This window comes from Chinchilla lanigera, unplaced genomic scaffold, assembly GCF_000276665.1.
Source record: "Chinchilla lanigera isolate Chin_1 unplaced genomic scaffold, ChiLan1.0 scaffold00044, whole genome shotgun sequence".
Classification (NCBI taxonomy): domain Eukaryota; kingdom Metazoa; phylum Chordata; class Mammalia; order Rodentia; family Chinchillidae; genus Chinchilla; species Chinchilla lanigera.
The window spans coordinates 18,962,607-18,976,680 of NW_004955445.1; the positions used below are offsets into that span (position 1 = coordinate 18,962,607).

General features: G+C 40.0%; 1 protein-coding gene across 2 annotated transcripts in view; it reads right to left on the reverse strand.

Annotated features, from left to right (window-relative positions):
* Ctnnbl1 (catenin, beta like 1) overlaps window positions 1–13,252 on the reverse strand; it is a 166,470-nt gene extending 153,218 nt beyond the window's left edge. For both annotated transcript variants that reach the window (XM_005392553.2, XM_005392554.2), the window contains exon 1: window positions 13,123–13,252. In XM_005392553.2, the coding sequence (XP_005392610.1) occupies window positions 13,123–13,152 (30 nt within the window). In that variant the 5' untranslated portion in view covers window positions 13,153–13,252. The remainder of the gene's footprint in view (window positions 1–13,122) is intronic.
* Window positions 13,253–14,074: the final 822 nt, after the last annotated feature.

Sequence of the window (14,074 nt, forward strand, 5' to 3'; positions counted from 1 at the left end):
CTTTTTGAGACAGGGTCTCACTATGCAGTTCAGGCTGGCTTTGAGCTCACTTTGTAGCCTAGGCTGGTCTCGAACTAGCAATGATCCTCCTGCCTCAGCCTCCTGAGTGCTGGGATTACAGGCGTGCGCCACCATGCCTGCCTCCCATAGCTCTTACATAGCTGGATCTTCCTAACATTTACTTAGTCCACAGCGCAAATCTTATCACCTCAGAGGCCTTCTAGAACCTTCTAAAGTAAACCACATGGCTTCCCCACCACTGTTACATCAGCTCATGTTTTCCCTTCATATCGTAGCTGAAACTGTGTTTTTACGTAGTATTTGTTTGCTTATTTAGATATTCTTACTCACTTGTACTGCATTTGCTTTTCTTGCCTCCCTGGATTTAACTTCTTTGGGATGATGACTGTCTTTTGCAGCACTCTATTCCCAGTGTCTACTATAATACCCTACATTTAGTACACATTTAGTATATATGCTGAGTGATTAAAAAATGAAAGGTTCAATATGGATCACTAATCCAAATGAAATTTACTAACCCCCGAAAATCTGAATTGGCTCACAGCCTGACTGTGAGCATATGTCCCAGTGCCCTAGAAACAACAGTAAACAACATCCTTTCTCTTTGCCAAACCCTAGTGAATGACTAGGAAGCACTGGCAAAGACAGACAAAACCAAGATAGAGAACTAGCTGACTGCCAAAGTTGCAGAATTGGAAAATCTGCCTTTCTGTAATGTTTTACCCAAACCTTCCCTTCACAAAGATCAGATGGGCCGGTCATGGTGATTACTAACGTGCTGGGGCCAAAACTTAGGTCAAGTCCAAGTAGGACAGGATACACCATGTGCGGGGCTGGTCCAGTCTCAGCAATCCAGAGTCTTTAGTAATAAAGAGCAGTAGCGGGAAATAAGAAAACATATGTACATGCCAAGTCTAAAATGATGTGTATTGGGATGGGAGGAAGACAGGAAAGGTAGACAGGAGAAAGTACCAACAGCCAAGCATAAGAGAGGAACCCGGCAAAGGCGTCAACAGGTCAAGAACAAGCACAGGTCTCAGACAATTGCTACAATCTAGATTTCAAGGGTCAGTGGATAGGTGAATTTAGATATAAGGCTGACGACAAGATAAATTCAAGGCAACTGGGCAGGTAAAGGGCTCCCCTCCAGAAAGATAAGCAGCCATCTAAGAAAGAGACACTTCACAGAATTAAGCCCTACTTGTGCGTGTTAGTTTCTCTGGATTAGTGGGCAGCAACCAGTGCTCAGATGTTCTCTAGTCCCGAAGATGGCTGTGGTGGGCAAAGAGATGCTAAAGAAAATGCTCTACAGAAAATAAAGACAAGTCATGAAGTCATGCTATGATTTCTAGTATCCTACTGTGATTAGAAGAGGAGCTTAGCCAAGAATACAGTACTTATGTCTCATTAACCCAACAACCTCAACTTTTCATGACACCATTAAAGGAAAGAAAAAAAGCCTCAGAGGTTAGATAATTCTATCAACCAAACAATAACACTAAGGAGTAACAGCTGATGCCAAGTATAAGCATGAAAAACTGTAAAATGTAGGCACAAGAACCCCAAACCCCTAACATTCCACTGTGTAGGTTTCTAGACTTCAAAAGGTCAGGAGAGAATCTGGACAATTACGGTGCACTCACAGTGACAATCCTGAGACCACAGTGTGGCTTACTGAAAAAGGTAAAAATGTGTATGTTTTAGAAAGATCTGTATAAAAATGATGAAATTCACAAGAGGTATGATCATGGAGAAAGCTCTGCTCTGAAGTCCGGAGTATCCCAAGTGTTTGGGGTCCTGAAGCAAGCTCCTTTCACGCTCTGGGCTCTGGCTTCCCCATGTGTAAAAAAGAGGATACTGACAAAGACCACGTCTAGCTTCCTTTTCCTTCCAGCATTCACTTTATTTCCAGGCTTCAGCTGTCTGGAAAATCTATTTATGAAGAACACCACATTTTCCAAAGACAACAGATAGATGAGAGTTAGTACAATTCAATACAACCTGTACCACTTTTTAAAAAGAAAAACCTCATTATGAGTTTCCTTAGCAGCAGCCCCCAACTAATCAATGATAATGTCTTTTTCTTGTCTTCCTTTATTGCTGAGTTTCAGCATTCTGTTAATTCTTTGGCATTTCTACTTTCCCTTGCCCAACACCCTTGCCAGAACTCCCACTCCACATTTCAGCTAACTCTGCCAGTAAAATTATATAATCTTGAAATACACAAAAGTTTCCATCACCATTAATCCGAGAAGCTATTAGCTGTTCTAATGAAAGTATTAATGTTCAGGGAGGCTGGCAGAAGATGTGACAAACCCAAAAGGTACAAACAAAATAGTACTCCAATAGCATACACCAGCAGAGGGCTGATGTATGCTAATGTTTAAGTCTATCAAAAATCCCCAAAGAAATTTTAAACTCAGGTACTCTTAGCGAGGAAGGAGTTCAAATAAGAAATGTAACTGACCTTGAATGAGTACATGCATAATGCCAAACAAATTGTTCAATAATCAATCATACCTACTTTTAGAATAAAATCAGATATATCCAGAGAGAAGAATCAGACTCTGCATAGTTTCAAATCCTTAGTTGAACCAGTGACTCGGGGTACTGCTAGACAGTTGGCTAAAGAGAAGTCCAAAGAGCCAAAGCAGGTAACGTGCTGCCAAGCAACTGATAATCTCACATGAAGTAAGATACAGAAATGTACTACAGAAGTCTCACAAGATCTTTCACTGAACTCCAGGATGAAGACAACCCAGTTTCTACTTATTGACCCACAATGGAGCCAGGATCCTAAGGTTTAACACACTTTCAAATCAGTCAGTCCTGAAATTCTTTTTTTAGACCAGTTTTTTTTTTTTGGTTTTTCTCCAGTACCGGGAACCGAACTCACGACCTTGCGCTTGCCAGGCAGGCGCTTTTGCCGCTGAGCTAAATCCCTAGCCCCACTCCTGAAATTCTATGGAAAAGAAAATGGTTTTAAACAATTCAGCTGAAATACTAAAGAACTAAATGGCCGACCCAGGAGAAAGTAAGAGAAGTATCAAAATTCTTGCTACACCTTCTTCTAATTCCAACTTCTTTACAGCTACACAAGACTTTGGGAATACTGAAGCAGCCTTGTAAAATTAAAAAAAAAAAAAAACAATTTTTTCCTTTTTTTCCTGTAGCATGTTTGTTTGAATGATAGTAATAACAAAAATTAACAGCTAATATTTACAGGATACTTAGGCACTATACTGCCCATAATGTCGCATTAAGTTCTTTATTATTAAACAAAAGAGTAAAGTGGAGATTTCTGGTAAAGTTGGTATATTAAAGATATTATACAATCTCCATTTTTAATATGAAAACCCAGGCTTAAAGAGGTTATTAACTAACCCAAGGAGACAAGCAGCAGGGCTAAGATTCAAACCCAGGCCATCTGACCCAGGAGGCATGTTCATCTATTTATATTAAACATTAAGAGACACCTAACAGGCATACTCAGCAAGGCAGATGCTTCAAATTCTTTTCTCCAATAGTGCTGACAAGCTATTTTGAACCACCCACATTCTTCAATAGTCATTTTTATACAGAAAAGCTTTTCTGTTGAGTTAAACATTGTAAAGTCAAACCCCCAATTTAAACAATGACAACTAGTGAAAGATTAAAAAGAGATATGGTAGTCTTCCTCAAGTTCACCTCCAAAATTAGGGAGGCTATAAAATAAGACTTATCTCCAATGATGCTATAATAGGTAGGCAAGACGACTGACTGGAGAAGTATGTTTTCTGTTAGGCAATACCAGAAATAAACCCACACCCAACATGCCAATATGAGTTCCATGCAATAAAAAGCAAGACCACGGAAGGGGCGACTTATTTGAGAAAGCCTGGAGAGTCTACATACCAAAGGAAACAACCAACAGAGTGAAGAAACAACCTACAGAATGGGAAACTAATTTTGCCAGCTATTCCTCAGTTAGATTAGTATCTAGAATATATTAAAGAACTCAAAAAAATAAGAACCTCCTCCAAAATAAAAGATACAATCAAAACAGGGCAACAGAAATGAGAAGACACTTCTTAAAAATACAAACAGCCAATAAATACATGAAAAAATGCTCAACATTTCTGGTCACTAGGGAAATGCAAATTAAAAACAACATAGAGGTTCCATTTTACTCTACAATGAATGGCTATCATAAAGAAATCAAATAGTGACAAATACTGACAAGGCTACAGTAGAAAAAGGAAACCTTCTATATTGTTAGTGGGAATGTCAACTAGTATAATCACTATGGAAATCAGGATGAAGATTTCTTTAAAAACTAAAAGTACAAATTCTGAGCTGTTCCCCTTCCAAGTATCTTCCCAAAAGAGTTAAAAGACATCATATTACAGTGATACGTGCATACCCATGTTTATAGCAGCACAATTCATAATAACTACATGTTGGCCTATATGTCCATCAACAGACAAATGGATAAAGAAAATGTGGTATTTATACACAACTGGATTCCTACTGTGCCATAAAGGATGAATTTGAGTCATAGGAACATGGATGTACCTTGACACCATATTAAGAGAAATAAATCAGACACACAAGCTTACATATCACATGGTTTCTCTTATATGAGAAACCCAAAATATAAATAACAAAATAAAAGCTAACACAAAATAGGGAGACAGATATTTTGCAAGTGGGAGGGGGACAAAGAGATGGAGTGAGGGGATACGGAGGGGTAATAAAGAGGATAAAAAAAGAATTAAGATGTCTTATGTACATGTACCAAATCTCCACAAGGGGGCTGGGGATTTAGCTCATCGCCACAGTGCCTGCCTGGCAAGCGCGAGGTCGGGAGTTCGGTTCCCAGTACCAGGAAAAAAAACCCACCAAATCCCCACAAGGAATGTAATCATTATGTATTGCAAACATGTACCAACAAAAATTAAAAAATTTTAAAGACTCCAAATTAAGGCTGCAGTGGTTGGAATAGACAGGAAGAGATGGAGAAAAGACTCTGAAAACATAGGCCCTCGTCGTGACACCTTCCTGCCTTCCCACCAGCAGATCTGCTCATGTACTTGTGCCTCTGTATCTTGCCAATGCTTCCACAACAGTCCCAGCACTCTGTTTTGTTTTTGTTTTTGTTTTTTTGGTTTTTCTCCGGTACCAGGAATCGAACTCACAACCTTGTGCTTGCCAGGCAGGCGCTGTGCCGCTGAGCTAAATCCCCAGCCCAGTCCCAGCACTCTGCTTGGCTTTCCAATCTTGCTATGGCCCCATCATACTGCAAACTCCACCAACGCAAGAAAGGTGACATAATCCTTTTCCTATCTGGACTGTGAGTTAATCATTTTCATGTCCTAACACCTGCTTGACTCCTGACATGAGGAGGTAGCCCTCTGCGCCTGATTTTGTATAATCCAAGAGGAAAGGAACCTTGCCTTTCACCTTTGACCCCTTTTGTCTTTGCAAAGAGTTCAAAAGCTTCTTCAGGTCTGTTGAACAGTGACCCCGACTCAAATGCAGTTCGCCATGGAAGAGAGGGCAGGAATATTTGGTTAGAATGTTCAGTAAACACATGGGATGTAAATCAGGGCTAATGGGCTAAAAGTTGTCTACATAAAGATGCTGAAAGAAGAATAGGTAAGTTCTTTTAACAAGACTAGAAACAGGGTTGTAGAATCAAATTCCAGTAACGAGTCAAGAATGATAAGGCCCAAGAAAATCTTTGGCAAAAGAAGGCACTGGCAGTTTTCAGCAATGCAGGTTTAGGACATTCACTGAACTAACCAGTACTCTTCAAAAATAAAAGACAAGGGAAGACTCTATAGAACTATGACAATGAAAAGCAATGTAGGACTAAAGTTGGACTGTTAATGAGAAAGCTGGTAACACCTGAATTAAGTCTATAGTTAAGTTATTAGTATTATATGAATGTCAAATTTCCAGATTTTGGTCATTATGCTATGATTATACAAGCTGGAGGAAGAATGTATGGAAACTAATATTTTCTAAGTTTTCTCCAAATTTAAAATTCAAAACTTCAAAAAAACCTTTAAAAAATGAAGAATTCTTTATTTGTGGCATGAGTAGCAAGACATGACAATAAGGAACAGGAAAACAATTCTGAAACTGGAGTAACAAGCTTGAATCTCACTTTCCCCCAAGTCAGCCAAGAAAACAAGGACATGCATACCAGCAAATAAACAAAGGAGCTGGGCAAAAGCTTTCCAAAAGGAGAACACCACAGCATATTTGAAGGGACGTACTGGTTCATTCATCCAATCATTAAATATCCACTTATTAGACATTGACTATGAGTAATAAGTGTGGATCAGTGTTGGTCACCTCCTGTAAGTTTACACAAGGTATGCAAGGAGGGACAGAAACATAATGTGTTTGGTGAGTGTAAGAATGAGTCAGAAGAGGATGAGAAAGTTGCAAAGGGAAGAAATAAATTTAAAAAAGAAAAAAATCACTCAAGAGAGGAAACAGAAAACATTCTGAAATGGGAGTATCAATGGGAATAGCTCTTTATCTGTTATTTATAGCACACTGCTCACTACTCACAAAAGCAACTTTGAAAAGCACAAGTCTACACTGTCATGCAAAAAGGAACCTATTTTATGATGCTATAAAATGACATCATGATCAGAATAATATTCTTAGGGTTATAAGGTAAGACAAAGTCAACACAGAATGAAAGATGTATCTGAGCACAAGTGTTCAGGCTTCCAATAATGTGTCTAACACATACAACACCACCACCACAACAGAAAAACTCAATTACAAACTACAACTACTATCATAAAAGAAAACAGATAACAAGAAATACAAATGATAAACATACACAAGAAAAATATGCTTATTAAAGTAACCTTGAACTAACATTTTATATGCCTACTAGATTAATGGGAAAAAATAAATTATGACAACTAGTACTATCAAGATTGCAGTAAAATTGGAACACACACTGCTGGGAGCACTGTGAACTGATAACAGATCGACTCCATATGAGAACTGCGTACTCCTTAACAGGTCTGCAGCTGAGACAACCCCATCATCTCCTGCCATTCCTCTCCCCTCACCCAATAAACTGAAGATGCCCCCCTCCCACCACACCATGCTTTTGCTCTTACTAATCCCAGTCAAGAATGCCTCTCACCAGCCTTTGTCACCCCTAGAATTCCTAGTCATTCATCAACGCGAGGATTACAATGTCTTCCTCCTTTTCTTCAATTACCACAACAAATCCATCCCCATCAATACATCCCTTCTCCAGGCATATCCAGTTGTGCTCCCAGAACGCTTTTATTCATATAGTGAGTTGTTTAAATGCCTATCTCACTCCTCAAATTATGAATTCTTTAAAGCCCAGAGTCATATCTTAATAATCTTAGTACATGCAATACTTAGCACAGCAGATAGCACAAGGTAATTACTAACGACAGACGGGAAGGGAAAAAATGCCACATGAACAAAGAAGTTCACCACAATATTATTATCTCCAAGAACAAAAATCTGGAAGCCACCTAAATATCTAATTATGGAGAAATAATTTGGGAAAAATGGTCTACTACTCAAGCACAAAGTATGCAAATGTTAAAAATAACATGAAGGCTGCAGAAACACAGAAAATACTTCTTGCAATGTTAAATTTAAAACAAAACACAAAATAGTATACACAGCAGTTATAGCCATGCAAAATACATAAAGACTGTGGAAATATAAAGGTATTTATGGGATAAGAGTAGTTGTTTTTTTCTTACTTTTACTACTGTTCCAGTCATTTTATTATTATTAAAGTTTTGGTTTCAGAAGAAAGAAGAGGGGCAGAGTAGATTCCTATAAGCCCTTTCAATCCAAAGAAATGCTGTGATATTACTGACAGGTGACAAGAGGAGTGGGTGTCTGCAATATCCCCAAACCGAGGGTCTCTGACCCCAATCTGCCTCAAACAGAATACCTTTCATATCACAAAGCAGGCCATTCCCACTGAGCCAAGCTGCACTAAATGTGAATTCTTTATTGCAAAACTTTGGAGGTAAGAACTTTTTCCAGACATCTGTGGAATTAGTATTAATGAGAGTGCCCTGGAGTTCAGATATGCGCCTATGCAGCAGAAACTTCTCAGCCAAGCAACTGCTGGGCACACTTCTTGATGAGATGTCTAAGCCTGAAGGCATCAAAAAAGTACATTTCCATATTGGGAACATAACTGGTTTCCTCTTTAAGACTTTTTCCACCACCTCCTATCCTTATTGTAATTCTCCTGTCTTCTCAAATGAATAGTTAACATATGTCAAGGATGTAAGGCATACACTGAGGCACTTCGTGCCTAACTCTATTACCGAAAACCAATCTCAGCAAAAAATTGGAATCTTCCCACCAAGTTGCCCCAAAAAAAGAAATTTAGTAAGCACCAAAAAAATGTTAAATACTTTTAATAAACATTTCTTGACAGTGTATAATACTTCTCCTTGCTCACTTTAGTCCCTGAATTTTAGGAATGGAAAGAACCAGAGATCATATAGCCCAAACTCCTCATTTTATAGTGGTTAAGAAAAATGATATGCATGGAAGGGAAGTGACTTGTCCTGAGTCACCCGGATAAGTAATGATAAAGGTGGGATTAAAACTCAAATCTCCCAGATTTTCGGCCCCAATGCCTTCTACTATGTCAAGCTTTTTTATCCCTTGAAATCTCTAGAGCCCTTGGCCTAAATAATTAGTACCACAGAATTTTAAAGCTGGAAGGGACCTCAGAAACGGTCTTACTTAATCCCCTCATTAGGCATATAAGGAAACTGAGGCCCAGAAAGATTAAGTGATTTGCTCTCAATATCTTGAATGGCAGGGAAAAAGTATAACTCAAGCTGAAAAATCTGCAAACCAATGCCCATGAGAAGGGAGGGATGTCTCAGCTGGGGAAAGGTTTAAAAGGAATGTAGATCATTCTAGACCAGAGGATCTTAAAGTTTGGTCTCCAGACCACCAGTCTTAGAATCATCTGGTAACTGATTAGAAATGCAAAATCTAAGATCCCACAGGAGACTGAGTCAAAGCTGGGGGAAGGATATTCAAATCAGATGACGTCGTTCCCTATGTTCCCAGGAAGAAAACTTCAGTGTTCACATTGAGTCTACTTTCTAAGTAATAATGATAGCACTTAAGATTTACACATTCTTCTATATGTGTTCTATACTTTAATTTTTAAAAGATATTTAAAATTTGAAATGGAGAACTAATTTGGGTGTTCAGTTGACTCTAATTCTGCCTCTGTTCTTTACAGACTATACACTGGGCAAATAACTTGCCTTTTCTACCTTGAGATTCCTTTTCCATAAAGAAGGCAGGGCACCTTCTCAGAGGACATGCTGAAAATTAAATGTGATTTCTTATCTGAAAGCACTCTAGCTCAGCATCTGGCACACACTGGGCAGGCAGTACAAGGTAGTGGTCAGGGGCTCTAGGTACTGAATAAAAAATGAGTACTCTGGCCTTGCTACCTATTGTCTGGCTAGGTACTCTCAGGCACTTTTTAGCACCTGTTTCCTCCTCTGTACAGTATGAATAAAAAACAGTTCCCTGTAGGTTTGTTGTGAGGATTTAGAGATGATTCACACAACCAATTTGCCTTTCATGTCTATAGAATGTTACTGTTTTCGAGGAGCTTTCACATCCATAAACCCGTGACTGGTCCTGATGACTCTCCACAAGGAGATGGTTGCATCTGATTGATTATGGACTACAGATGTACAATCATTCAGGAAGTGAACATTGATCTTACAAAAAGGAAACTGCATGGGTAGTGCACTTAGGAAATAAATGGGCTGGAGATAAAGAGATCAGAATTCTGGCTTCAAATCAGTTGTTACCTTGGCTTATAACTTCAGCTAACTCCCTTCAATTGCCTGGGGTTCATTTTGTCTGTGAACACACTGGCTGAATAAAATAATCTGTATCACTTCCCAAAATAAAATTCAAACTCCTCACTGTGGCACAAGAATTCTTACATAATCTATCCTCTGCCTACACCTCAACTTCGTCACCTACCATTCCCTGCTCATGCACTAAGTTCTAGTGATCCCACATGGCTCCTCTTTCTGCTCCTCTTACAGGTTGCACCAGCTTCTGCTTACAACTAATGCATACACTTGCTGTTCCCTGTCTCCATCACTCTGCTACCTTCACACAAATGGTTCCTTTTCACCTTCAATTAATGTCCATTCCTCAGATTCTGTCTCTGACCAAGTTATCTAAATAGGTCCTGTTCCCTTTTCCCTGAGGTTATTTTCTACAGCAGAGCTGTCCAATAGAAATACAATGAAAGCCTGTACATGTAGTAACTCCACAACGGGATGTAAACATTATGTACTGCAAATACGAATCAGAAAGGGCAAGAGGATCAAGAGATGGATGAAGGGGAGGGGGAGAAGGGAAAGGGGTGAAAAAAGGAATTAAGATCTATTATGTACACATACCAGCTCCCCAAAAGGAATGTAAACATTATGTACCATATACGTGTACTAATAAAAAAATTTAAAGAAACTTAACAAAAGCTACATGCTGCATACATATTTTAAGTTTTCTAGTAGTCACTTTAAAAGGTTTCTTAACAAAATGACATTGGTTTTGGTAAAACATTTTCTTTTTTTTTTTTTTTTTTTTTTTTGGTTTTTCTCCGGTATCGGGAACTGAACTCACGACCTTGCGCTTGCCAGGCAGGCGCTTTTGCCGCTGAGCTAAATCCCCAGCCCTGGTAAAACATTTTCTTTAACTCAAATATCCTAAGAATTATCATTTCAACAAGTAATCAATATAAAAATTAAGAAATTTAATTTTCATTATTACATACTAAGTCTTTGAAATCTAGCATGTATTTTACATGTATACAAGAGCTCAGTTCATACTAGCCATATTTCAGGTGTTCAATGGTCACATGTATCTAATAGCTACCACACAAAATAGCATGGTTTTACAGCAGACTACTTCTCCTTCATAGCAATTATTACCATCTGAATTTCTTGATTGTTTCCTCATTTATTATCTTATGATTTCCCACCAGACTTTCCTGTCAGAGAAAAGCAAGAGCCTCTTCTGCTTTATTTGATGATGTATACCCAGGAGAGACAGGACCTTGCACACAGCAGGCATTCAATATATATATATATATTTTTTTTTTTTTTGCAGTACCAGGGATCGAACTCACAACCTTGCGCTTGCCAGGCAGGCGCTTACACCACTGAGCTATATCCCCAGCCTTCAATAAATATTTGTGAGCAAAAAAAATAGGACTTCTTCCAGCAGTAATATTCTTAGTATAAGTCTACAGACTAGCCATTCCATAACTCCCAGACAAACAATCACTCATCCAATAATACTATCTCCTTTCTTGTTTCACCAAATGCACTTCTACTTCAGAGGCAAGAGAATCACAAGTTATGTAACCTGGACAACTTACCAAGACTCTGTCTTTAAAAATGCTGGGATGAAGCTAAGTGGTAGAGCACCGCTGGTTTTGATCCCCTGTACCACAAGAGACAACTTCTTTCCTGTGATGTCTGGAGTCTTATCAGTTTTTTATACTGGCTGAGAGTGGCACAAAAATAACCGCTGATATTTATTGAATATTCACTCTTTGACAGGCATTGGTCTAACCACTGTACATTTCTCAACAGCTTCACAACAGCTCTTTGAGGTCAGTAGCATCATTGCCCTTCTCCTTACAGGGGAGGAAACTAAGGCATACGGAGGTTAAACATTTCGTTCAAGGTTACAGAGGCCATTTAGTAGCAAAAAGAAGTTTCCAAGCAGCCTGGGGCTCCAGACTCATGGCTCCTGACTGTCCAACAGAAATACAAGGCCAACTACACTTGCACTTTATGTACTAAATTTTAAATTTTTCTACCAAATTTTAAATTTTAAATTTTTAAATTTTTCTACATTTGACTGTCCAACAGAAATACAAGACCAACTATACTTGCACTTTATGTATTAAATTTTAAATTTTTCTACCAGCCGTTTAAAAAACAACGGGTAGGTTTTGTTGTTGTTGTTGTTTTGTTGTTTTTAATGTCTTGCTATGTTGCCCGGGCTGGTCCCAAACTCATTAGACTCAGGTGATTCTCCAGCCAAGCCTTCACTTAATCAACATGATCCATAATCAAGGTAGCTGATGTTATCAATATGATCACGCAATCACTCTAGGTTTCAACTTTATCCAAGGTCTGCAAAATCCAGGAGCTTTTACATTTATAATAATACTTCTGAATTTAGACTTGTCATAGTTCGTGTGTTCAAATACAATACATCACTCGTGGCCACCAGACCAGACAACACAGTTCTCCCGAGCCTTTTTAGAAAAGTCAAGCGGTAGGGAAAGCTTTGGGTTGGGAGCCAGGACACCTGAGTTCTAGTTCTCAGAGTTGAGTGACCTCGGCCAAGTACTTTGTGGCCTGTGGGTCACCTTTTCCCTACAAGTACCCTAAGCAAGGAGGACAAGAAGATTCCTGGGAACCCTTCCCATGCTAGAATTCCAAACATCTCTCCACAACCGCAGCTCAGATGGGGACAGCTTTATACACTTTCAAAACGGCCTTCACATCCATTATATGGCATATCCTTAAACAATCCTCCCATGTAGTTATTATTGTCTCCAATTTATAGATATGAAACCGAGGCTCAAAAAAAAGAGAAATGACTTGTCCAAACGCCACACAGGCAGTCAGTGGGGAAGCTGGGGCCCTAATCCAAAGAAAAGCGGTGCACGCTCATCACCCCTACATCAAAATCAATGCGGGAGGTGGAGGGCAGAGGGAAGATGGCTGTGAATACAGGATAGTGCGGGGCTTCAGAGAAGCTGCAGGGACCAGGCCCCACAGAGGAGTAAGTAAGAAAAGGTGAAGGGGAGCAGGCCCAGGGAAGAGATGAACGGAAGGGACCCATGAGAGCCTCAGTGAGTGAAGTGAAATGAGAGGTTGCATCTCCAGGTGCCATGAGAAGCGAGGGGGCCTGGGAATGAGAAAAGGTGAGATGAAGGGATTCTGGCATTGCGACCCCTGCCCAGGCGAGGGACAGTCCCCCGGCCCTTCCTACCCCTCCTACCTGGTAGCTTAGAAGTTCGCCCACGTCCATGTTCCTGGCCCAGTCAATACCGGGCACCCTTCTTCCCTCCACTCACACCCAAACCACTGGCCGCTCAGAAGCGGTCCAGCCACACTGCCATAAAGCACCGTGAGCGGGGACCTCTGAGCCAATAGGATAAAAGTGCGCGGGACCTGAGCACCGGCCACACTGCCGTAAAAGGCAGAGCTACCGTAAAGCGCGTTGCATTTATGCCCGTACTGCTTCCGCCTGGAGGCTGAATTGGGCGGGGAAGAGGAGCGGAGACTTGGAGGAGCGAGATTTGGTGAGAGAAAGGACCAAAAGGAGCCAAGGTTGATTGCGCGCCCCCTATGTGCAGGGCGGAGTGTTAAGAGTTTCCCGTGTGTTCTAGAAGCCTTCCAGGGACTTGGGCTCAGAGCTGTACTGTCCCGTACTCTACTCACCAACCTGGGCTACTTAGCGCCTGAAATATAACTAGTACGAATTGAGATGTCATAAATGTAAATAAAATACACGGTGGATTTTAAGACTTAGACTGGTTACATGTTATAATAGCTTGGATATACTAGGCCAAATAAAATATATTAATTAATTTTATTGTTTCTTTTCACTTATTAAGTGTACTTCAGAAAAAATTACATCTGTAGATGTCATTTGTGGGTCCCTATTATATTTACATTAAATGGTGCTGGCTCGGGAAGTGACATCCAAGCCATATGATTAATGGAAGCTGAGAAACTGCCAGTGAGATCACATTTCCCTTTCTGAGCTTCTGTTTAGTCATCTAGGCAAGGTCCAGTGGCACCTGGATGATCTTGTCTACCTAAGTGATATAAAAAGGTTTTCTGAGCCGGGTGTGGTGGCACAGGCCTGTAATCCCAGCACTCTGGGAGGCTGAGGCAGGAGGTTCAAAAGTTCCAACCCGGCCTAGGCAATTTAGGGATTTAGCAAG